This window comes from Cornus florida, unplaced genomic scaffold (assembly GCF_030987335.1).
Source record: "Cornus florida cultivar Cherokee Brave unplaced genomic scaffold, ASM3098733v1 CherokeeBrave_3.0.0_Hap2_Chr06, whole genome shotgun sequence".
Classification (NCBI taxonomy): Eukaryota; Viridiplantae; Streptophyta; class Magnoliopsida; order Cornales; family Cornaceae; genus Cornus; species Cornus florida.
The window spans coordinates 104,028,679-104,052,423 of record NW_026775576.1 but is presented as its reverse complement, the minus strand read 5'-3'; the positions used below and the strand labels follow the sequence as shown (position 1 = coordinate 104,052,423).

Genomic DNA, 23,745 nt, shown 5'->3' with positions numbered 1-23,745 from the left:
ACTCTAAACCAACAGACATAACTATTCATGTGAACCATTGCAACCTATTGAAGTGGATGTATCTATTGGTGAACAGACACCATGTGAATCATTGCAATCAATTAGAGTGGATGTGTCTATTGGTGAACAGACACCATGTGAACCATTGCAATCAATTAGAGTGGATATGTTTATTGGTGAACAGACACCATGTGAACCATTGCAACCAATTGGAGTGGATGTGTCCAGTGTGAAGAAACACGTATAAATGGTTGTGTCCAATGATGACGAGACACACCCAATCCGAAAAGGCACATTAATTAAAAACTACTTTTTAGTTTTTGAAAAGGGTTGCACCCAATCCGAAAAGGCACCTTGTTGCCTATAAATACCCCCCTTTGGATCATTTGTAAATAATGCATTTTCATTTTCTTCTATCTCCCTCTCTAGACTTGAACCCAACCTAAATGGGTTCAAACCATAGGTTAAGTGGTTCAAACCACTCAGACCCTAATCTAATTTCATTGAGCCATATTAAGATTGGTTCGAACTATTTGGTTCGGATTGCACTCAATTCAGCATTTATATAGTATGGATGCATTTTTGAGTCAAAGAAAGTATTACATGGAGAAGGTTCGCCGTATCCACGAGTTTCTAGTGCTGCTACTGGTGGATGTAGACCGTTGTATTATGGGAGATAGACGCCACTGAGTCCGTAAGCACCATAGCAGGGCTAATCTATCTTAAGGACATAATATCCAATACTAGCCTCGGTCCAGGTTCTTTATTTATTATTATTATTTATTACTTTATTTTGCATATTTAATTAAATATAGAGTTGCATGTTTAATTAATGATTTCTTAGCATATTGTTAATTATCTCATGACATATTAGTATAAGGTTTGTTATATCTTAAATGTTCCATGAAGCATATATATTTACCAACAACAACTTATAAAACGCAATAGCTATATTTTTATAAACATATTTCATGATATAATGCATTGCATTCACAAAATCGTTGGTAAAAGGATAAAATATTGGGTGAACTGGACAATCAACACGCTCCATGAAAAAAAATAAAAAATAGTCCATCAGTGAAATAACTTTCACTTAATGAAAGAAGTTGATTGAGTTGGCAAACCTGACTCACCCAATATTTACTTTGATAGAAAATGATTCAGATTCATTCCTTTAGATGATTTTCATGTGAGATGTGATTCTTACACATAGCGTTGATTCCATTCTCACTAACTATCTTCAACCTCATAGAAGAGAATCCATGTCGATTCATTCACATATAGGAAGCACGGACACTCTTACGAGAGCGACGCACTGGTATCAAATATGTGTCAGATACCGATAATCCTCGAACACTCGCAGATATGTGTCTAATACATCTTAATCGTATCTATAATTTTAAATTATATTTATTTTGTAACACGTATCCCATATTTTTCATATATTTCGACTGCATATCCATTGCTTCTCAGATACTTCATAACACATTTTTAACAAGTTTTGAACATTTAAATGTAACTTTTTCAACAATAATATCATAGTATAAATGTTGAACAAATTTCAAAATTTATTAATCGATGACTAAGTACGCTTGTTTTATGTATTGTGAAGCTAATATATATTATATTAATAATTGTACTTAGATTCATAATATTAGAAGAAATTGATAAAAAAGAATTTTATATATTTTTTATATATAAAAATTATTATATTCCGTCGTTGTACTCGTATCTTATTTTTTTTGAAATTTGTCGTATCTTTGTATCCACATCGTAACTACACCCATATTCGCGTTTCCTAGGCTCACATCGAAAGCAACACCAAATGCTGTCGGTGTCTCCATTACTTTTTTTTTTTTTTTAGGAAACCAGAGAGATGTACCAGCATTATCTAGGACTAGGACTCTAGTTTCAACCAATAAAACATGTGATTTTTTTTTCTTTTTTACAAAATATAATATTTTTTATTAAAAAAATTGATAATTTAAATCCAGCAAAAAATAGGCGGTGTGTGAATTTATTCTCACGAAAAAAAAAAAAAAAAAAAAAAATTCGGGCACAAGGAATACCTCAAAAAGATATATAATCATAATTTTTGTTGATTTTATTTCAATAATCATAAAATCGTTAATTTGGAGTTTAAAATAAATGGTGGTTGTTTCTGTCTTCTAAAATTTATATAATTATTTTTAATTAATCTGTAAATCTATTTTAAATTTAATTAATTATAATCAATACAATAGTAAAATTACTTCACTAAATATTGCAAAATGAAATATTGAAATTTCAGTAAATTTTTCCCCGTTGGACACTGGCCTATCCGTGTGTTTGAAGGGCAGAGGGGAAAAATGGCGCTCTCTACCACATCAAGAACCCTTATAAAAACTATAAAACCCTAACACTGGTTCATTCAAATTCAAATCCCGATAACATGGCCTCATTTAGACTTCTAATTGGTCAGTCGCTTCGATTCAATCCCACCGGAAGATCTGGCCTCCTCTCTCTCCTCTCATATTGCAGACTACAGGTTCTCCTCATTCTCTTTCTAACTTCTCTCTCTTTTTTATGCATTCGTTTATGGTGTGTTGTCTTTTATTTATTTATTTTTGATTTATGAGTACTTATATTTTTCATTTCTTGCATATTACGAGAAATATCTGCTTAGTGTATTGTTAAGAGACCTGCTTGTTTTGTTTTTTGTTTTTCCTCAGAATGGAATGCACACCCGGTATATTTCCTCCACAGGTAATAAAAACTTGTGTCTATCTTTCCCTCACACACAAAGGAATGAACTGCTTAAATACGGACATCATAGCTCTATTATTTTTGTGGTTTTGCTTTATTTTTGTTACAAGAATTCTGATGGACTTTCACTCTCTTTCTCTTTTCCCTCATTATACTTTTATTCTTTGAAATTTTTACTAGATTAATTGTTTTATCATACCCAATTGAAACTACTTTTTCCATGAGATTTTTAGTGTATAAATATAAATATTTGGATTTTGATTAGGTTTTTTTTTTTTGGTTTCATTTCTCTCTTGAGAGGGGGAACTTCAAACTGGTGTATGGTCAGTGTGAGTGTGTTCGCATGCTTTCGCGGCATCCTTTTGATTTTATTTTGCAGTTGAGAACCTTGTAACAAAATTGTGTCAGTCATCAGTGTAGTTTGCTACTTCCCTCCCCTTTGAATTCATATAATATACATGTGTCACCTCTTGTTATGTATAGGTTTCAATAATTCAGTCAAGTATCTTAAGGGTCTTACTTATTTTTTTATTTTTTTTTTTTGTGAATTAGTCAAGTATTCTAAGCTTCGGATCCCAAAATTATTAATACTATCACATTGCAAGGTTCGCGTTGCCTTTAGCATAGCCTTGGTAGCTGGGTTGGTGGTAGTGCAGTATGAGATTTTAGAAGGTTTGATCAATTGTGGATTTTTGGACAAAAATGATTTCTGTTGTCACGTTTCAGCTAGTGCAGTGTTCAAAGCTAAATATTTCTTTGATATTAGATAAGCATGCTCCATTTAGTGACTAGTTCATTTTCTTTCACTTGTGTTATTTTTTTTTCTCTTTCTTTTCTCTGCGAAGGATATCTCATGCTTCTTGATTTGTATTTTTCCATTCCTGTTTTGGAATAAGAAATTTAATTTTAAACTTTTAATTAACCTTCACAATTGGTTGTTATCTAGAGTTCATTATGTCAGTTGGGTGCATTGAAGCCTGGGGTTTCTGTAGGATTTGGAGATATGAGGAGAACAATCTAAATAGTTTTATTTAGTTGGTATAACTAATGATATGCTCTTCACAAAACTGGCTTACCATTAAATATGTTTGTTTCAACTCAACAAATTTAGGATCATCCTGAATGCAATCCTGTTAACTTAGTAACGCACTATTGGAAGTTTCCTAGTTGGACTGGGTTCCTGATTGGTCTTTTGTGAGTAATTTGGTCTAATTGGTAAATTTAATTGCTTTCTTGTTTTCAGTTGAGGTTCCAGAATTTGAACAGTATGAACCCCATGATGATGTCAAAGCAACAGAAAAAGATGCTGCACTGCGTTCGGCCCTTGTGCAGCTTCGTGGTGATTTTTGTGAAGAGTCTATGTTGTCTTTGCAACGATTCTTTGGCTCAAGACGTGCACCTGTAATATCTACAGGCTCTTTGAGGCTTGATCTAGCCCTTGGGATTGGAGGATTACCAAAGGTGAATTTTCAAACTAGTATCATTGGCTCAGTGGTTCAGTGCCACGCATTTGGTGCAAACATGCATATACTACTTGTACATGGAATCAATCATAAATGCATAATGTACACCACACTAGCAGGATCCAAGTCACATAGTGTCCTGCCCCTTGGAGCAAAGTTGCCCCCTCTTCTTCTAGGTTACACGCCATCATCATAGACACATATCTATTGCTGACTGTTTTTGTGCCTATATAAGGCCTGTAAATAGATCAGATTCGAATCTGATCAAGGGTTATCCTAATTATATTGATTCGTAGTTTATGCTTCAATCCAATCTGATAATCTTAAGGATCACTAAATTGCCCATTTGAATTGAAATATGTTTTTAATCAGATCTTCAATCAAATAATTTGAGTTGATCTAATATTTTTGGAGACAGCCAAGCAAAATCCTTTTTAAAATGGCAATAGCTACAAGATTTATACTTTCATAATTCAAAACCATAAACAATAATAGTGTCAGAGACTGCCTATGAAGCATGCTCCTGTGATTCCTGCTTGCTGCATGCAAACTTGAATATGGTGAATGGTGGCATTTTGTAAACAATGGCAATCTTTATTAGTAAATTTTTTCAAATCATATATTTTAAATATGGTGATGTTTCCTCTTACCACATGAATAATTATCGTTTGTATGTAGTGGAGAGGTCAGTTGGGTTAGTGACTTTGTTGTTTACATTTGACGTCCGCACTCTTAATTCTATTCTGGGCTTTGTGCCAATGGCCCTTTGCCATCGTTTTATGTTTATTAGCTATTAATTAAAGGATCATGATCCCTACTTCGTATACTTGTTGAGAAGTATACGATCGTAACCCTGGGCTTTGATGTGAGAGTTAGCGCAAGGCCCAATCTAGATCTGAGGGAGAGTGTATAGGTCTAATCAATTAACAGATTTTAACTGAATTTCAAATTTCAATTATCACAACTATCAATCAATAAACTTGTAAAAATAATTAAAGTGCAGAAATATACAGCATAAATACACACACACATGAATACCAATTTTTATGTGAAATTTCCCAATGAGGAAAAACCACAAGACTTAGTCAGGAAGATCGATCCACTATGAGAAAGAAGCTTACAATTAGGTTACCGGTTTCCCAGGCCCTAAAAAGGTCCTAGTTACCTCTTGAAAAAACCGACGCCAAACTCTCCACTTATGTCTCCATGCCGTTTGCCCACTTCGTCAACAAATCCGCCCTTCACGCTATCCACTTCTCCACAAGTACATTGATTTTTTGTTGGTGGAACTTGGGCGGTGTTGAAAGACTTGAAGCTAATTGCATGTTTCAACACTCATGAACATTACCATCTATATGCGTGGATGATGAATGAAATAAACGGTCTAGCAATTGGATTACCAAGATGCATTCTATGCCTCACAAAAATATGACCCTCAATGTATGCTTTCTATGGTTGTTGTAGGCTTGCGTTTGAAAGTCTATGGTCTTGTTTATAGACCTGGGAAGCTGGAAAGTTCAGGTTTAAAAGAGTTTAAATAACATTTTGAAATTGCCTTTACACACCTCTCAATTGAACCAAATGTTGATCTATCGACGCTGGGCCCTGTGAGTCTCGATTGCTTTGATCTTCTCTCTAGAAGTTATGTTTCTCAATCCGTAATTCTTTTGCTTTCTTTAGCTGGTTGTACATTGCGTGTGCTTTTTGCTTGGCCGCTTTCTAACTTATAAAAATTACCATTTTTTTTTTTTTTAATAAAAACACAGAAGATTACCCTTAGCAAAAATTCATGCCATTCAAAAGCCAACCTTAGAGCTTTAAGTAGGCTGCAATCCCCTTTTTTTTTTTTTTTTTTTTCTTTCCTCTTCCCAGTTGCATCCACCACCTGAAAGACAACAAAGTCAAGGGTCATAAGACTTGCCTATCCCTCGTGGTTGTGCCCTGTCCATTCGGCCATGAGTATGAATGCACTACTAATGTTGTAGATGACTAGAGTAGAATAGATAATTTCCATGTGTGATAAAGCTCATCGAGCAATAATTTTCCTTGTCCACTCCATTGGAATGCCGTACTGTCAATAAAGGTTCCATGTTTGCTTTAAAATACCAAGTGTTGGAGACAATTCTATTCTTAAGGAAACTTTCATGATCATTTGAATCGTTCTATGTCATGTCAGATTGTGAATTGAAATCGAAAAATTTCATAATTACATGCTCATCATGAGTCATGACTTGACTTTTTGAAAATAAAAGTTGAGTGCTGCACATAATATTTAACATGAGCTTTGAGGAATCAAAAAAAAAAAAAAAAAAAAAAAAAAAAAAAATATATATATATATATATATATATATATATATATATATATATAATAGTTGTTTTTTTTGTGAATGTCACGTTGATACGATGCTCTCTTTTATTTTTTGTTTGTGTGTAATTTCTTTCTAAATATTTGTACACTCACATATAAATTTTAGATGCAAATATGTACAATCGTTTGCCATTACACTATCTATAAGAGATTTAAATTGTGTTTTGCAGGGAAGGATGATTGAGATTTATGGGTGGGAAGCATCAGGCAAGACAACACTTGCTCTTCATATCATTAAAGAAGCTCAAAAGCTTGGAGGTGAATGCTACTTTTTTCCTTTCTTGCTTTGGAATCAGAATTAATTACATGTCATAATTAGACCATCATTGGTTCCTTGAAATGCAGAAATATCTCTTTATAATCCATGACCTTGAAAACCTAGATCAGCCGCTCCACATTGACGATAAAATCTTGAATGCTTTTGGAATTAACTATTGTTTGACACTATCGGATAACTCAGTTTAGTTGCTTAAGGTCTTGCACCAAATCTTGGTCACACACATTTCTGTGAACTTAAAGATTGTACAATGCCATTTGTATGATTAAGTAAGATTCATTTGTGGAGGTTAGAAGGGCTTGGTTCTACTCTCAGGGGTTATAACCTATAATTGTGGACTTTATTTTGCATTTGGAGTCTGTTTAGACCCATGGATCCTTTTTATGTGCTACTGCTTGCTTTTGGATATTTATACCCGATTCTGTAAATAATCATGTATAAATAGTCATTTTTCAGTGTGATTACTTTTATCATCTAGAGAAGTTGAAGAGTATGGTGAGTTGTCACATGCTACTTATAGGTAAATACAGTCAGTTTGCTAGTGTAGGTATCTTTTATTTCTATGCCTTAGTTGGTCTCGTACATTCACTCACACACACACGTATATATATGTAGGGCGAATTACACAGACACCTGCTCAGGTTAGGAAAAATCTCACACAGATAGACTTTTTGTTTTTAATTTTAACTCACATTTTGAAGAGTTGATCCATATTTCACTCACCCCGAACGTCACTTTTGAGTGGTATATATACGGCGAATTACACAGACACCCCCTCAGGTTAGGACAAATCTCACACGGATAGACTTTTTGTTTTTAACTTCCACTCACATTACGAAGAGTTGATCCATATTTCACTCACACCCCAAATGTCACTTTTCAGTGGTGTCAGAGTACTTTTTAAATGTAAAATGGCATTACTACCATTTGACTTTATGTTGACTTACAAAAAGGGTGTTTCACTTATTAAATGACACAACTACCCCAATAGGACCACTGTTTTTACTCAATGTTAAAGCCAGTAATTAAAACAATGGCATTATTACTCAATGTATGAAATTACCGAACTGCAGTAATTAAAACAATAAATAACAGAAGCTTATTTAGATACTAATTAGCAAAGAAAAAAATAAATTTATTTCTTCCCCTTTTCTTCACCTTCTCACTAATGGCGTCTTGGACCTGCATCAGTGTTAATGGCGAAATCAACATCGGACATCCAAGCAATTGATCCTCATTTTTATCGATTGCATCTTTCCTGTCCACATCCAATACGATATCTCTGCACCCAGTTTGAGTTTCTTCTAATTTCAGTGAAAATACTAATAGATTGAAACCCAAAATCAAAACCCATGAACTTTTTGGCTTCGCCATTGTATAGCTCTTGGGATGCGTTCCCCTTTTGTACGCTTTCTAATACACTTTCTTACCCAAAAAAAAAATAATATTGATATATATATTTTTTTTCTGAATGGTTGGAAATTTTATAAAGACAAAATATAAACTATATAATACAACGGATATCATGATCTCGAGAGGATCATAGAGGATAAGAGCAGGGGGACTCATCAAAACAAAAATTGCAAGCCTGCTAAAGAAATGCATAAAGAGACAGCGCATTCCAAACAAGCTCCCCTAGCTACCTCAGATGTGTGCATTGCAATACCCTCACGCAGAACTCAGTTCCTGTGATTCCATAAACTTCAAACAATAGAAGTAAAAAAGCATCTTGAGATTTTCCTTCGCATAGTGGACTGTTGGCAGTTGTGTAAAAAGCAGTCAGTGACATCTTCAAAGGTATGAAGGTCCATTATATCCCAGCTGCAAATGTCCAGAAACCATGACCACACCTGCCTCGCAAAAGCACAAGAACAGAAGAGGTGCTCATTTAAGTCCTCTCCATTGTAGCAGTTGTGACAAATGGATGTGAGTGTTGGCCCTTGTCTTTGAAGGTTGATGAAGGATTTATTAGCTTGCTGCAATGCCAGGGCTGAGAAAGTAGGCACCCCTGGTCTATTGCCATTCCAAACCAGTGAGAACCATGGCACCTCAGTATTATGTTGTCTGCATAAGTTCCAAGTCACTTTGAAGTTAAATTTTCCATCTTTCCTCCAAACTACTTCATCATCTACGGCTGGATTACTGTTACCAATTACCCACCATTCTGCCTTAGCACATTAACTGTATCCCCATATTGTAACCCTGCAAGTAGTCTCCTCAGACCATACCTCTGCTTAAGTGATGGACCATCAAACTATGGATCATGAAATAAACTGAAGGTAGCACCATTATTTAATTTATAGACCAGTTTTGGTTAGTGAATGCTAAACCTACTGATTCTGATATATGGAGAGATATCATCAGAGAAAAAATTAATAAAAAATTCCAAATAGAATCACTCACTACATTGAATCCTAATGCAAAATAACAGTATTAGTTCATTAAAGAATGAAGAAACTTAAAGAACACAAACCCATTTTGCACCCACCAGATCATAGAACAAGATTTGAAAGACGAAAAGATGATAGAAACCCTAGAACGGAGGTGGGGCACCCATACCCATACCCATGAAGGCCCTTCCGCATGAAGAGGTATCGCAGTCATGAATTGTGTCCTTCAACTTGTGAACCCATCTTTGAATACCCCAAATCCAATCAAAAAAATGATCACTACCACCACCAGTATCAAGCATTTGCAATGCAAATCTTACTCCCATTGCACATCTTTAATTCTTTCTCTATACAAATATATATATATATATATATATATATATATAATGGACTTCGTTTGTTAAATTTTCAGATCTAAATATTGTTTAGTGCATATATATAAATATACACAGATAGAGAGATTAGGGTTTGAGTGTGGCAGAGAAGGAGAGGAGTCTCTGTGGGGTTGGAATTTTATCTATAACCAAGTTTGTGAAAGAAAGCAGTTACTCTATAGTCTACGCTTTCTTAAACTCTCCTTGGCAACGGACAGTAATCACGGAGTGGGTATAATTCTGCTCTGCTTCATGTGATTGTGAGATGAGATGGTGATTAATTAATTCTAAATTATGCGGACGTGTCTCTCTATGGTGGGTCCCTCTTATCATCAATGCAAGGAATGAAAGGTTTTAATAAATGAGGGCATTTTTGTGATTTTAATTCTCTGATATTTTGTATTAAAATGCATTAAATAAATGGGGGTAAAAAAGTCAATTCACATGTGTCAGACACCAAAAAGTAATTTGGGGTGTGAGTGAAAGTTAGAAACAAAAAATCTATCCGTGTGAGATTTGACCTAACCTGAGGGGGTGTCAGTGTAATTTGCCCATATATATATATATAGTGTATGCCCTGCCAAAGTTGGGTGTTGTTGGGACTGTGAAAGGTAAAAGAATTGGGAAAATTCAACTCAATTGTAGCAATACCAATAGTGATTTTATATGTGTGTTGCGTAGAAGGCAAGCCTGATTCTAAGGCTAAATGTAAGCTATGCCTATAATTAAGCCTAAACATATGTAATAGAAGATATGCAAATATACAAGCTAATATTAACCTTATTTCTAAGGGAGCTGTCTAACATAGCTCGTAATTATGCCTAAACATATGTAACAAAAGATGTGCAAATATACAAACTAAAAATCAAGCCTAAATCTAAAGGGGTTGTCTAACAATCCCCCGCAAACTCGAAAGTCTAGGGAGGACGAGTTTGGAACGTTAAAGTTCAAAGTGATGCTTGCAAAGTCCCTTAGTGAAGATATCTGTAGTTTGGTCAGCAGATGGAACACATTGAACACAATGGCTACCAAAGAGAACAAGTTCCCGAATGAAGTGATAATCAAGCTCAATATGCTTGGTGTGAGCTAGGAAGACAAGATTGGATGGCATGTAAGTAGTGCTGAGGTTGTCACAGTAGAGCGTGACAGGTGTGGAGGGAGCACATGAAGCTCATGTAGAGGGTGTTGTATCTAAACGGTCTTTGCACAGACTTGAGCAAGTGAGCGGTACTCGGACTCAAAACTCGAACAAGAAACTGTAGACTGTTTCTTAGCACTCCAAGAAATGAGATCCGGGCCCAAGAAAACACAGTAGCTAGAAGTGGAACGCCGAGTATCAGGACAACCAACCCAATTAGCATCAGAGAAGGCATGAAGGACTAAAGCACGAGAGGAAGGCTGAAAGACCAATCCAAGATCCAAACTGCTTCTGAGATGGCACAGAATGCGTTTAACAACAGCAAGATGAGTGGTTCAAGGGACACTTATGAACTAAGCAATATGATGAACTGCAAAGGCAATTTTTGGACAGGTCAGAGTTAAGTACTGAAGAGATCCAACCAGGTGGCGATACTTAGTAGAGTCTGAAAGTGGACAATCTTTCTTGGCACTCAAGGGGGTACTGCATTGTTTGCACTCAGCCATAGAACTGCAATGTGAGAGATCAACAATGTATCGAGTTTGAGAAAGCTGTAGACCAGAGTACAAGGGGGACACCTCAAGGCCAAGAAAGCAATGAAGAGGACCGAGATCCTTTATCTCGAACTCTGTACCAAGAGTGGAGATAAAGGATAAGATCAATGATAGTGTGTGTTCGATGAGTACAATGTTGTCCACATACAACAATATTATCATCATCTGAGAAGAGCATTGAAAAACAAACATGGAATGGTTGGCTCGACTTTGTGTAAATCCATACTAGACGAGGAAGGAGCTAAATCACTGGTACCATGCATGAGGTGCCTGTTTCAGCCCATAGATGGCCTTTCTGAAGCTAACAAACATGGCAAGTGGGCTGAGTCACAAAAATTGTCTCCAGGGGAAAACCATGCAAGAAGGCATTCTGGTCATTTAATTGTCGTAAAGATCATCCAAAAGACACTTCCAAGCTGAAGATAGTATGAATAGAGTCTTATAAAAAAAAAAAAAGAATAGTATGAATAGTGGTAGGCTTAAACATGGGGTTGGAGGTTTCATCAGAATCGAGACCATACTGTTGATGGAAGCCCTTGGCCACAAGGCAGGCTTTGTGACATTCAACAATGCCATTTGCGAGGCATTGTTGAATGTCACAAAGCCCGCCTTGTAACCTTAAAAACCCACTTGCAACCCATGGTGTTCTGATGCGGTAAAGGAGGAATTAGGATCCAAGTCTGATTTTTAAGAAGAGCATTAAATTCTGCAGTCATAATAGCACGCCATTCGGGAAATCGAACAGCTTGAGAAAAATAGGTAGGCGCCTCACTGGAAGAAGAAAATGAGCTGTCAGGGCACTTGGTAAGGGATAGTGCACGATGCCATCATTGCGAACCAATAGTCGTTGTGTCCTATCATGCAAACGAGTAGCCATTGGATGGAGCTGAGCAGGTGGAGAAGAACCTGGTTCGGATGAATACCCATCAGGTGAGGTGTTTAATGAAGCAGGTGGAGAGTAGGGAACAATCTGAGAGTCAGAAGTAATCACAGGCGAAGGTCGACGCTGATAATGCTGAGGTAGAAACTCAGTGCACCAAGATGGGGGAGTTGGTGGAGACGCGACACCGGAGTATAAGTAGTAGGCAAAGTAGGAGAGGCCTGTTAGGGAGACAAACTGCTAGAACATTGACATGCACTTGCAGGGGGAAGAACAGGCACAATAGCAATATCCAAAGCTGCTGGAGAGCTGGAGCCAGTGCACCTGGAAGCATAAGGAAAAGTAGTCTCATCAAAGTGCACATGGCGCGAGACATATACTTTACCAGTGACGGGATCCAAACACCGATAGCCCTTGTGCTAGAACTGTAACCTAGGAAAACACATTCAGTTGTTGTTGGCAAAAGTTTGTTAGTATTATAAGCACCCAAATGGGGGTAATATGCACACCCAAAGACACAAAGATCAGTGTAATACAATGGACGACCAAAAGGACGGGAAAAAGGAGAATTCCACTGTAAGACAGGAGTGGGAGATTGGTTAATGAGATAAATCGCAGCAGATACTGCTTCAACCCAAAGGTGGAGCGGAATCCTACCGGGTACGTGCCATCTCAGAGATGTGATGTGTTTGTGTTCAACAAGTCCATTCTGTTCCGGTATGTAAGGGAAATGCTAGTAGAACCCAAGCCACGATTGTTGTTGTATTACTAGAATTATTGCCATGTCTGGGAGCAGGAATATTGTTGAGCCAGAAGTGCAATATGAGGAGGCGGGATAGGAGCAAAAGTCTAAGCCTCAAAGACAGTAGCCGAGCCTGAAGGTGTTGAAATGAAGGCAACGATAATGCTGAGTAGCTATTATAATCATCTCATAACTTGGACCTAAACCTCGAAGAACATAAGTGACTAAATCACATTGGATACAGGCTGACCAATAGAAGCCAAGGAATCAGCTAGGGACTGGCCATGTAAGAGTGTTATGACAAATTCAGCAAACCCAGGACCAAATCAAGAAACACGACAGAAAAGGAAAAATACCACACACAAAGAACACAAAGATTTAGCGTGGTTCTGCAAAGCCTATGTCTACGGTGGAGATCCGACAAAAGTTTTCACTATGCAAAAAATAGGAGATTACAAGCTTCAGCTCCCAAACTCTAGCTCTTGTTCTCACTCTCACTTTCTTTTTATGCCATTTTTAGTGTCTCAATAATCCCATTCCAAATCCTGAGCACCTTTATATATCGGGTTATAAGAGTACTAAATAGTGTCCATGACCCGTAAGCAAAAAAATCAGGTCAAAATTTTTTCCTCGGGTGCCCCCAAACCTCAATCAACGGGTCGTCAGGGCGCAACACAAACCAAAACCAAATTCGGGTCCCAACATCACAAAGAGATGGTCAGAGATGGAATGGTTTTCCTCTATGTTACCCCGACTCACAAGAACCGGCGAAGCGTCTGTGTCGACAAGACACGACGCCGACACGGATACCGGATACGAGTCGGACTCCTCATTTGTCTACCAGACACGGTTGCCATTGATGGTGGAGCTAGAAAGCTGGTTCAAAAAATGAAAGGGGTTGGCTGCCATTGACGATGGTGTTAGTTCTTCAAAGGTTGAAGATGCGTCTCGGCGAGCGTGCTTCAAATCTTTCCCGTGATGGATTTTTTAATTTAACGGTTAACATGAAGCTGTCTCGTAATGCTTTTTCCTTTTTACGGCAAATAGGACACCACTTGTCCATGGTAGACATAACCTTTTAGTTAATGGGATATAGCTGTGTGTAATGGGTTATAGCAGTAAGCCATTAATTATTGCTCTAACTAATAAAAAGTATATTTTTACTTACAAAAATACAATACTCATTAGTTACGGTTGTAACTAATGGTTACTTTTCTTAAACAAATTTAAAAGACGGCAGGCATATTTCTTTCAAATGGTATTCAAAAGGTACAACTAACATAAATGAGAGGTACAGCTATTAGCCCCGGTTCCACTTCTGTATAAGGGATGCGTTCCCCTTTTGAACGCCTTTTTATTTTATTATTACTTATCAAAAAAAGAAAAAAAAAAAAGAGGTACAACTATGGCATGAAAGCTGGTTAATATTTATTTTTTATTCACCTCCCGAATATATATATATATATATATATATATATATATATATATTAGAAAATTGATGACTCATACATTAAAAATTTATACAATTTTCATTTATAAAAGTGTCCAAGTACCTGAGTCTAGATATTGGACACTTTTTAGCCGAGTCCCCATGTCACTTAATTTGATGAATTGACGTATCCGACCTCTAGACACACACTCGTGTCCGACACCTGTACCCGAATCCAGGTAACACATGTTTTCCTTGGTGAGAGACAGGAGACGGAATCGAAATGTAAAGGCATTAGCAACCTATGTTACATGGACTCGGGTACGGGTGTCGGACACGGGTGTGTATCTATGAGTTGGACGTGTCAAATCTCTAAAGAGAAGGACACATAATCATTTTATTAATTATTTTATTTTATTTTCTAGAGTAAAGTAATGTTTTTATCTCATATAATATTCAATATAGGCATTTAACTCATTTTAAAGTAATAATATAATGTAATTGAATGGTTGGCTATGCTTTTTAAGTACATGTCCAACCAAAAGTGTCGGACGTATATCCCATACCCATGTCCAAGGGATATGTGTCCAATACGGGCACTTCACTACTTTTGAAAAGTCCATGTAACAGAGTTAGCAATTGATTGCTGAGAGAAGTGTCACTTAAGGCAGGTCTAAACATCTTGTGAAGTGTGAACTGTGAAGGTTGTGACAACCATTCCCAGAATGGGCTCAGAGAGGGTGGCATTGAGATGACTAAAGAGTGTTTGATTAGCGCGAAGCCAAGTCAAGTATTCTGGGTTGGGTACTCCAGATTGGCCAACAATCGTTGTGAGAAATTCTGAGGGTGCAGGATCGTAGGGGTGTAAATGAACCGAGCGTTCGACGAACAGCTTGGGCTCGGCTCGATAAGAGCTTGACTTGCGTTTGTTAATCTGATAAATGAACCAAGCTCAAACAAGATTTCCAAGCCCGTTTAGTAAACAAGCCAATCTCAAACAACCGCGAGCTCCTCTCGTTAGTTTATGGACATGTTTGTGAACAAAGCTCATTAATGAGCTCGTGAACATGACTATATATACTTCTTGTACCTAAGAAATCATGCAATCAAATTAAAAATACGGCCCACTTTACTTAATTTTAGCCCAAGTATATGTACACAACTTATATGCAAGGCCCATTTTTTTACAAATTAACTCTAGCCCAAACAACACCTTAATGCTATTAGCTTGACCCATAAAATCATAAAGTCTTGCAGTGTATATTTACTAACCTTAGCCACAATCTTATTCTTATATTTTGTTTCCAGATTTGAAATCGCCCACCCCTCCAGAGTTAAGTCACACAATCCTTCTCAATAGGTGTTGCTCTCATGCTCTGAGCGCGGTCCCGCTCTCACGCTCCGCACGCATTCTCGCTCAAATTCTCACTATTTATGACATAATTTTACCGCTCTCATGCTCCCTCTCTCGAATTCGCTCTCGCTCTCGCTCCCGCTTTATGTGACTCAACTCCAGAGTCCGAACATTAAACCCCCCCCCCCCCCCCCCCCCCCCCCCCCCCCCTCTCTATATATATATATATTATGTATATCTCTGTGTGTTGTCTTCTAGATGGAAGGTCTTCTGTTTTGTTTCCAGATCGTCGTGTGAGCAAAACCGCCACTCTCCCGCATCCAACGCTAAACACCCTACCCTCTCTCTCTCTCTCTCTATATATATATATATATATATATATCTGTGTTGTCTTCTTTGTAATCAAGAGATGGAAGGATATGGTGATACAACCTATTACAGATGCATCATCTATGGAGATGCAGATAGTAGTGACTATTACTTTTGGTGATTTCTTCCATAGATATGTGTACATTTTTTATAGATCTATAATTTTTTACATATAAATTTGTTTGAAGATTATTGTATGTATATACAGTGTATGATTGTATATTATATACTATGTATCTTGCAAACGAGCTTCGAACTAAGCTCGAGCTTTTCTTGAACTTTGCCGAACCAAGCTCGAACAGTGCGAGCGGAGCTCGAACACACCTGTTACATGTCTGAGCTGAGCCCAAACAAGCCACTACTCGGCTCGGCTTGGCTCATTTACAGCCCTACAAGATAGGAGCCATCAACAAAGCTACAAGTTGCTAGAAAAGGAAGATATGGCGTGACAACAGTGAAGCCGGACAGTGGTTGAACAAGGGGCACCACGACAGAGGAGGCAGAGGCTCTACTAAAAAAAATGTAAGAAATAAAAAAGAATAAGAAACGGAAGAGATTTTAGGGCGTGAGACCCCTCTAATACCATGTGAAAGTTAAAAGAATTGAAAAAATTCAACTCAATTGTATTAATCTCAATAGGGGTATTTATATGTGTTACATAAAGGGCAAGCCTAAATTTAAGGCTAAATGTAAGTTAAACCTATAATTAAGCCTAAACGCATGTAACAAAAGAAATGCATATATACAAGCTAATATCAAGCCTAAATCTAAGGGGGCTGTCTAACAAGGATGGACCTAACCATTAACATTGTTTTGTGCGGATTTTTTTCACACCCTGAAATCTACATGGAACAAAACATTAACGTGAGCATTTCATGGCATGCACTAAAATTCCGTCAAGGCATAATCTAGAAATTGAGATGGCGTTCCACCAATTTCTTCTCACCTGAAAATATTAAGAAATAGAATGAGTTAAGACAGCCCAGCAAACAGATTACATATTCCCAATTGACTGATTTTTAAGTTTATTAGTCACAGTTACCAATGGCGACACTTAATTTGGGACGGAGGGAGTACATAATTAGTTAACCAACTTGCTTGGTGGAGTTATCAAAATTTTGTTTGTCATTTAAAATTTTTTAACCAGTTTAATATGTAATTTTCAGGGTCCATTATATAATTCATGTGTAAGGTATGATATATCACAAGCAATTAATGGTCATGAATATATGGATGGACTATAAGTAATTGAGTATAAGAGGAACATGCATTGATGGTTGGACTAAAAGTAATTGATTATAAGAGGAACATGCACAACCAAATAAATTGACAGTCTTAAGATGAATGCCATGATTATAACATCCCGCTTAAGCATGAGTGTAAAAGAGGAAGGGAATGTAAGAGCAGGAGTGAATCCAGGAGGCCCACCATAAACAATCTGCTTAAGAATGAGTTGACAAGAGGAAGAAAGAAGGTAAGAATTTATTCATTTGTGAAACACTTGTCATATACACAAGGTTGTAATGGTAAAATAAACGTGTTGATCACTCTTCCCTCGTCAATCCTACTTGACCAAGCAGATACGAGGGAAACAGTTCTTTTCATTTCCTTTACCTTTTCCATACCTTCTAGCTTGACCTCCCTCCCAATTTTCTTTCTCTCGTACCAAATGGATCAATAAAGTTTATTTTCATGACTCGTTTGTAATCAGTGAATCACCCATCTGGCAGGTTATTGTGCATATCTTGACGTGGAGAATGCATTGGATCCTTTGCTTGCTGAATCAATCGGTGTAGACACAGAAAATCTCCTTATTTCACAGCCGGATTCCGCTGAAAATTTGTTGAGCATGGTTGATACACTGACCAAAAGTGGATCTATAGATGTAATTGTGGTTGACAGCGTAAGCATTTTTTACTTGATTCCTACGAATCAATAGCTTATAATTTTAAGCCATATCCACATGCGAATTGTAAAACTGTTGGAAACTCTGCCACTATTATCTCTGACCTTTTTGATTATTAGTCGTGACTGTTTGATATAATGTGACTTTTTGTGGACTTATTGATCTCCATATTGGGTATATTTTGATGTTGGGCACTTTAAGTAATTTCGCCAGCAATAATAATTTTACGTGTCCTATTGCTATTGATGAGGGAGTGGTTGCTTTTTTTTTTTCCTCTCTTTGCTCCTTGCCTTCATGGTTGAATCTCATTTATGTGGCAAAAAAGGCGTCTCCTTTGCCACCCTTTGAGTAAGAATCAGATATCATCACTGCCTCTACTGGAATGCTGTGTACCATTGGCTTTGTTGGTGTGGCATTTTGTGGATATTGAAAGATCTTTTGTTGAACCATGCAAGCCTTGCGATATTAGTAAATCTCATCAAAACCTTTGTAGGAGAGGATACTGGTATGGACTTTGGTGTGTGATGTGGATACATCGTGTTCATTGCAATAAACTGAAAATGAAAGAACTTTGACACATTTGTTAATATATAGTAGGCTGTTTGACAGGATACATATCTGTATGCTAAATTATTGACTTGGCAAAAAGAACAGAATGGTGAACAGTCCGTGTCAGAACATTTTACCTGGCCTATCTTTGGTCGTATAGGGAGAAAGAACAGAATAAGAATTACATTTATCTAACCAGTATTATTTTATTTAATACATGCAACTTGCTTCAGAAAGGAAAATTTGTTCTTGCAGAAATCATTAATCTATGATGTAAATTTGATAGAAGTGTTGATATTACGGTGCCCTACCGCCAGTCTCAGTCAGATAAGGCTTGTACTTTTAGGATAGCTATCATAATTGGACTGGCCCACGACCTGTTCCATTGATTGGGTCACAGGTTGGCCTGCTTCCAGGAAATTGACCTGGCTCAACGTTTAGGGGTAGACTGCTACGCCATGCCCCTTATAGTAGGTACTAGCGAGAGGGAAAGAGTGCTCCTGCCCTTTACCCAAACAGTACAAGAATGGCAATCCGCCTAGTGTTTTGCAGCTGCCCTCAACCGACCTGATCGTCCCATCCAGTTGTCCTCACTATTTATTGACTGCACAGAGACATTTTGTTGGTGGGGGGGGGGGGGGGGGGGGGGGGGGTGTCCCGTTTGTTTTCAATATGTTGTATGATTATTTACTGGGAAAAAAAGATGTCTGTTTTTGTTAACTAGCCTGAACTGTTTGATTGGTTAAGTCAATGGTTTTGGTCGGCTGCTCTGGTAGTTATTGGTAATTGTGATTTAAGTCCACTCAGTATCTGCTGGGCTGACCAATATGAAGTTAATCTGTTTCAGTTTGGAATGCTGAAATTTCTCTTATTATTTTAGTGTGATATATTTTTCTTACCAAAAAGAGAAGTATATTTCAGAAAGATAGAGTCAGCATTATTTTGGCGTAACACAGCTTCATAACTGACTGAAAACTTTGATTAAAAAAAAGAGTTATTCTGGAGACTTTTTTCGAGTTGTAGAGTGAATTTTTTTGTTCATGGGTTGAGCCTCCTTTGGCACCTCTATTGACTTTGTTAAAACTTCAAAATTTCTTCGTCAGACAAGATTAATTTTCACTTTGTAGTTGTTCATCAGTAATCCTTCTCTTCCTGTGTGTTTTTAGTTTTACTGATTGGCAGTTATAATCCTTTTCAATCGTACCTTCTTGCTACATATTATTGACGCTAATATCACACAGGAAGGTGGATGATGACATGCAGTTACTTTACTTCTTTCTCCCTATTTCATGAATCATTCACATTGTTAATGTATTATGTTTGAAGGTTGCTGCTCTTGTTCCCCGGTGTGAAATTGATGGCCTGGTAGGTGGCACTTACAGAGATCTTCAATCACAAATAATGACCAAAGCGTTACGGAAAATTAACTATTCATTGTGCCACTCCAAGACTCTAGTCATTTTTGTTAATCAGGTAGAAGTCTGATACCTGGAGCACCATAAATCTTTTAATTGTGATACATTGGAATGAAGGAGAACTGACACTTGCATTTTTGCATCTCTTGTATCCAGATGAGATTCAATCTAAGATCAGGGCAAGAAGGCTTCAGACCTACAGATTTTGCAACTTGTGGGGGAAACGCCTTGCGATTTTATGCTGCAATTCGGATGAGAACTATTAGAATAGGATTGCTCAAGACTGAGGATAAGGTAAGGTATTTACAGTGTTTGGTACTAGGAGTATTAAAGCTCCCAAGTTTCTTGGTTATGCACCTATTTAAGGAGAAATCAGTATCATATTTTCCCCTTAATGAAAAGTCTCTTGGGTTTTCAGTATCTGCAAATTCAGTACCAAATTTTTTTAAATCAAAAGTTATTTTTCTGGAACAACTTTGATTTCACTTTTGACCCCATATCCCTTGTTCCAGAAAAAGAAATAGGTAATTTATTTTTGGGTGCAGTTGTATTAATTTTTGTCATGTCATTGGGGTTTAGGTTGTTCATTGCAGAACATCCTGTCCTTTCATTTTTACAATTTATTTTTACTTCATATTGATTGATATGTGGTCCTTTACCAGATAGATTATCTAACATCACTGGAATATCGCATAATTAAAGTCTTCTTTAAGGTGTTGGAACATTGATGGAAGGATAATTTACAGAAGACTGCAAAGTAACACAACTGCAAGAAGAATTTTTTTATGGCAGATTTTCCACTCATTATTCTGAAAACAAAACCACAGCATCAGGCTTTTAGCCATGAATGGTTTGGTAAATTCTAGTTTGCTGTTAAACATGGTGTCATCTCACTTCTGTAGAACAGAGCTTTTCTAGGCTCCATTTTTGATGCAGTAGTGTGGGTTTGCAAATGCAAGATTCTTCCTTTAGGGATCGATAGAACTTAGATCTGCACTATATTGTGGGATATTTCTTTCCTTTGGTCCTCGTGTTTTTTTCCTTTTTGGTGTTGGGTTTTGAGGGGAAGGGACTGGAAGCTGACAGTTGTTTGGGAACCACTGAAGAGGGGGGAAAGAACAGAATTCCTGCTATTGAAACTACACATTAAATTTCTGAATATTTCTAATAAATAGTTCCATCTCTGTTCTTGCTTGAAACTGGGAATGTCGAGAGAAATTACTTATGAGAGTATGATGATTGATCATTATTAAATGAATTTTGGAGATTTTTGTTTGGAAGTTATGGCACAACTATGTTGATATTGCACCATCACCCTGTGCGCGCGCGGGGGGTGTTTAAATTATATTATATTTTAGGAGGCTGTTTCTCATGGATACTAGTTCGATTTTTAGCCCAAACTCTTGAGTAGCTCCTTCTATGCACCTTCCTTAATGAATAAAAAAAAAAAATCTCTCTTTATTTGTGACTAAGAAGAGAGGGCAGGCCATGGCGCAATGATAAGGTTGCTCAGTTGTGACTTAGAGGTCATGTGTTTGAAACAAGGTAATAGCCTTTTTATATGCGGAGGTAAGGTTGCGTACATCTGACCTTGCATTTGGCTAGTCCTTTTTAACACTCTGTGACTAATTAGAGAATGTACTTGTATGGAAGAAGATAAAAGAGAACATGAACATAGCCAATTGTTCACCTGGTTAGTTTCTTTTTTTTTTTTATATATTATTTTTTTAAATTCCTTCATGTTCTCTTTACTTGTTATAGTTTTGAGTTTCGACCTTGGTTGGCCCCAAATTCATTTTGCCTTGTTTGGGTACACTTTTCATTTTCAGGATACTTTATCATCTTCTTTCATCTTTTGAGTCATTGGGGTCTTCTTTTTCCTATTGTCGGTTTTCTAGGTTACTGGTCTTGGGATTTGCGTAGAAGTGGTGAAAAACAAACTGGCACCAGCGATGAAAAAAGCTGAACTAGGGATACAGTTTGGGAGAGGCATTTGCTGTGAATCTGAGGTCTTGGAGTTGGCTTGTGAACATGGAGTCATTTTGAAAGAAGGAAGCAACTACTTCATTGAAGGGGAAGTTTTGGGAAATGTGAAGGAAGCTGAACGTTATTTGGCCGAAACTGATGGGCTTTTGGATAAGATAGTCAAAACTTTAAGAAGTCGATTGTTTAATATAGAAACATAATCCTAGAGGATCATTGACAAGATTAGCTTTACTCTGGCATTGATTCGGGTGGAAGCATGACATAGCAGTTGATTAATGTGATGAGAATTTGGTGCAGCTATACATCGACATTTGAAGTTTGCTCCTTTTCCATCTTGTGAAGCCTCAAAAGGTATTCTATCATTCATATTTGGGAAGGTTCATCTTTGTCTGCGACAAAATTTTGAGTTCCACCATGAAAATGGAGGCTGCTGCTGCTGCTGTACTTTAACCCAGAAAATTGGAGTGTAGGATTACTAAATGCCTCATCTTTGTAAAATTTGTTGCAACCTACCCTTTGTATTATGACGTAACTCGTTGTGATGAAGCCTCCTTGACAGAGGCTCTGTACCCATTAAGAACTGGATTTTTTTAAATATATATATATTTTTAATTCAAAATTTAAAATTTTAATTTTTAATTTGTGAAAAGATGAGGCATGCTTTATTTCTCCGGTTTGGCTCCTTGTATTGTGTACTCTTAATAAAAAAACCAAATTAGGGATGGTTTATGTCTCTACATGCTTTTGGATGAGGTTATGCGTGTGTTACTGCAGTTATGGTAAGCTATGCTGTCTATCCTGGCTCGTTAGCTGGAAATAGCATCTCATATATTGAAAAGGAATGCATTGTGCACCCTTTTTAACGAAGTTTAAATAGGGATCACAAGTTTGTGTTTCAAGTCCAATATCGTGAATAATGCCTGAGGATAGGTTTGTATTTTCGATAAATAATGCCAAATGTTAGAAGGATGATGCCAGAGGTTAGGTTGCACTTAGCCCAATAAAAAATGATTAATATTATATAATATCATAGTGTGTAGTGTCTATAACAAATAATATATATATATATTTTAGTTGATACTCACACAATTCACTTTAAGAAATTATTTGCACTTAAATGAGGATTAGAACTTTAGATCTAATGCTTACTAAAGCACCATGATCAAGTTTTTACTCACTTGAACCAACAATATAAAACATTTATTAAAGAAAATAGTAATGCATATAATTAATTCTGGTACTATTAAGTAATATTATATAATTTATTTATTTTTTCTATTAATATTATATAATACTAATTAAATAAATACAATTTCGATGTGAGCAACTCTAAATGCAATTTCGATGTTATAAATAATACTCCGTAAATATTTTTTTAAATAACTTTTTTTATTGATAACATCACAAAGAATTCAAGTCCACTTCGACTTTTGAGTGACATTAACTCGTTTTCAAATTGTTTTTATCAAATTCACTAACATGACTCTCACCTAGTCCATTGACCCATACAAGCCAATTGTTATAAGTCAACCTTCATCTTTCTAGATGAGTCAAGATTGGAAATGCAAATTTATGATGTCATTAACTTAAAAATCAGTTATTTTTTTTTTATTTTTTTTTATTCACATATAAAGTTTTATTACCCTTCAAACATGACATCAAAGCAGTTTGTAGAGAATTTCCAATTAAAGTAGAAAAAGTCCCTTCTTTGCAAGGTTTTCTTCAAACATATATCGGCTAGTAATTTGTGGCAAGAGAATATATATATAAAAAAAGATACAAAGACATTCAAAATTTGAGTACAGA

At 36.7% G+C, this 23,745-nt stretch overlaps 1 protein-coding gene across 1 annotated transcript; it reads left to right on the top strand.

Moving 5' to 3' along the window:
- Positions 1-2,293: 2,293 nt before the first annotated feature.
- On the top strand, positions 2,294-22,565 carry LOC132313569 (DNA repair protein recA homolog 2, mitochondrial). The gene is made up of 8 exons (XM_059812393.1): positions 2,294-2,527; positions 2,712-2,745; positions 3,989-4,206; positions 6,747-6,834; positions 17,814-17,986; positions 19,865-20,011; positions 20,110-20,247; positions 21,852-22,565. Exons 1-8 carry the CDS (start codon positions 2,432-2,434, stop codon positions 22,137-22,139), a joined length of 1,182 nt encoding a protein of 393 aa, XP_059668376.1. The 5' UTR covers positions 2,294-2,431; the 3' UTR covers positions 22,140-22,565.
- The last annotated feature ends 1,180 nt before the right edge of the window (positions 22,566-23,745 follow it).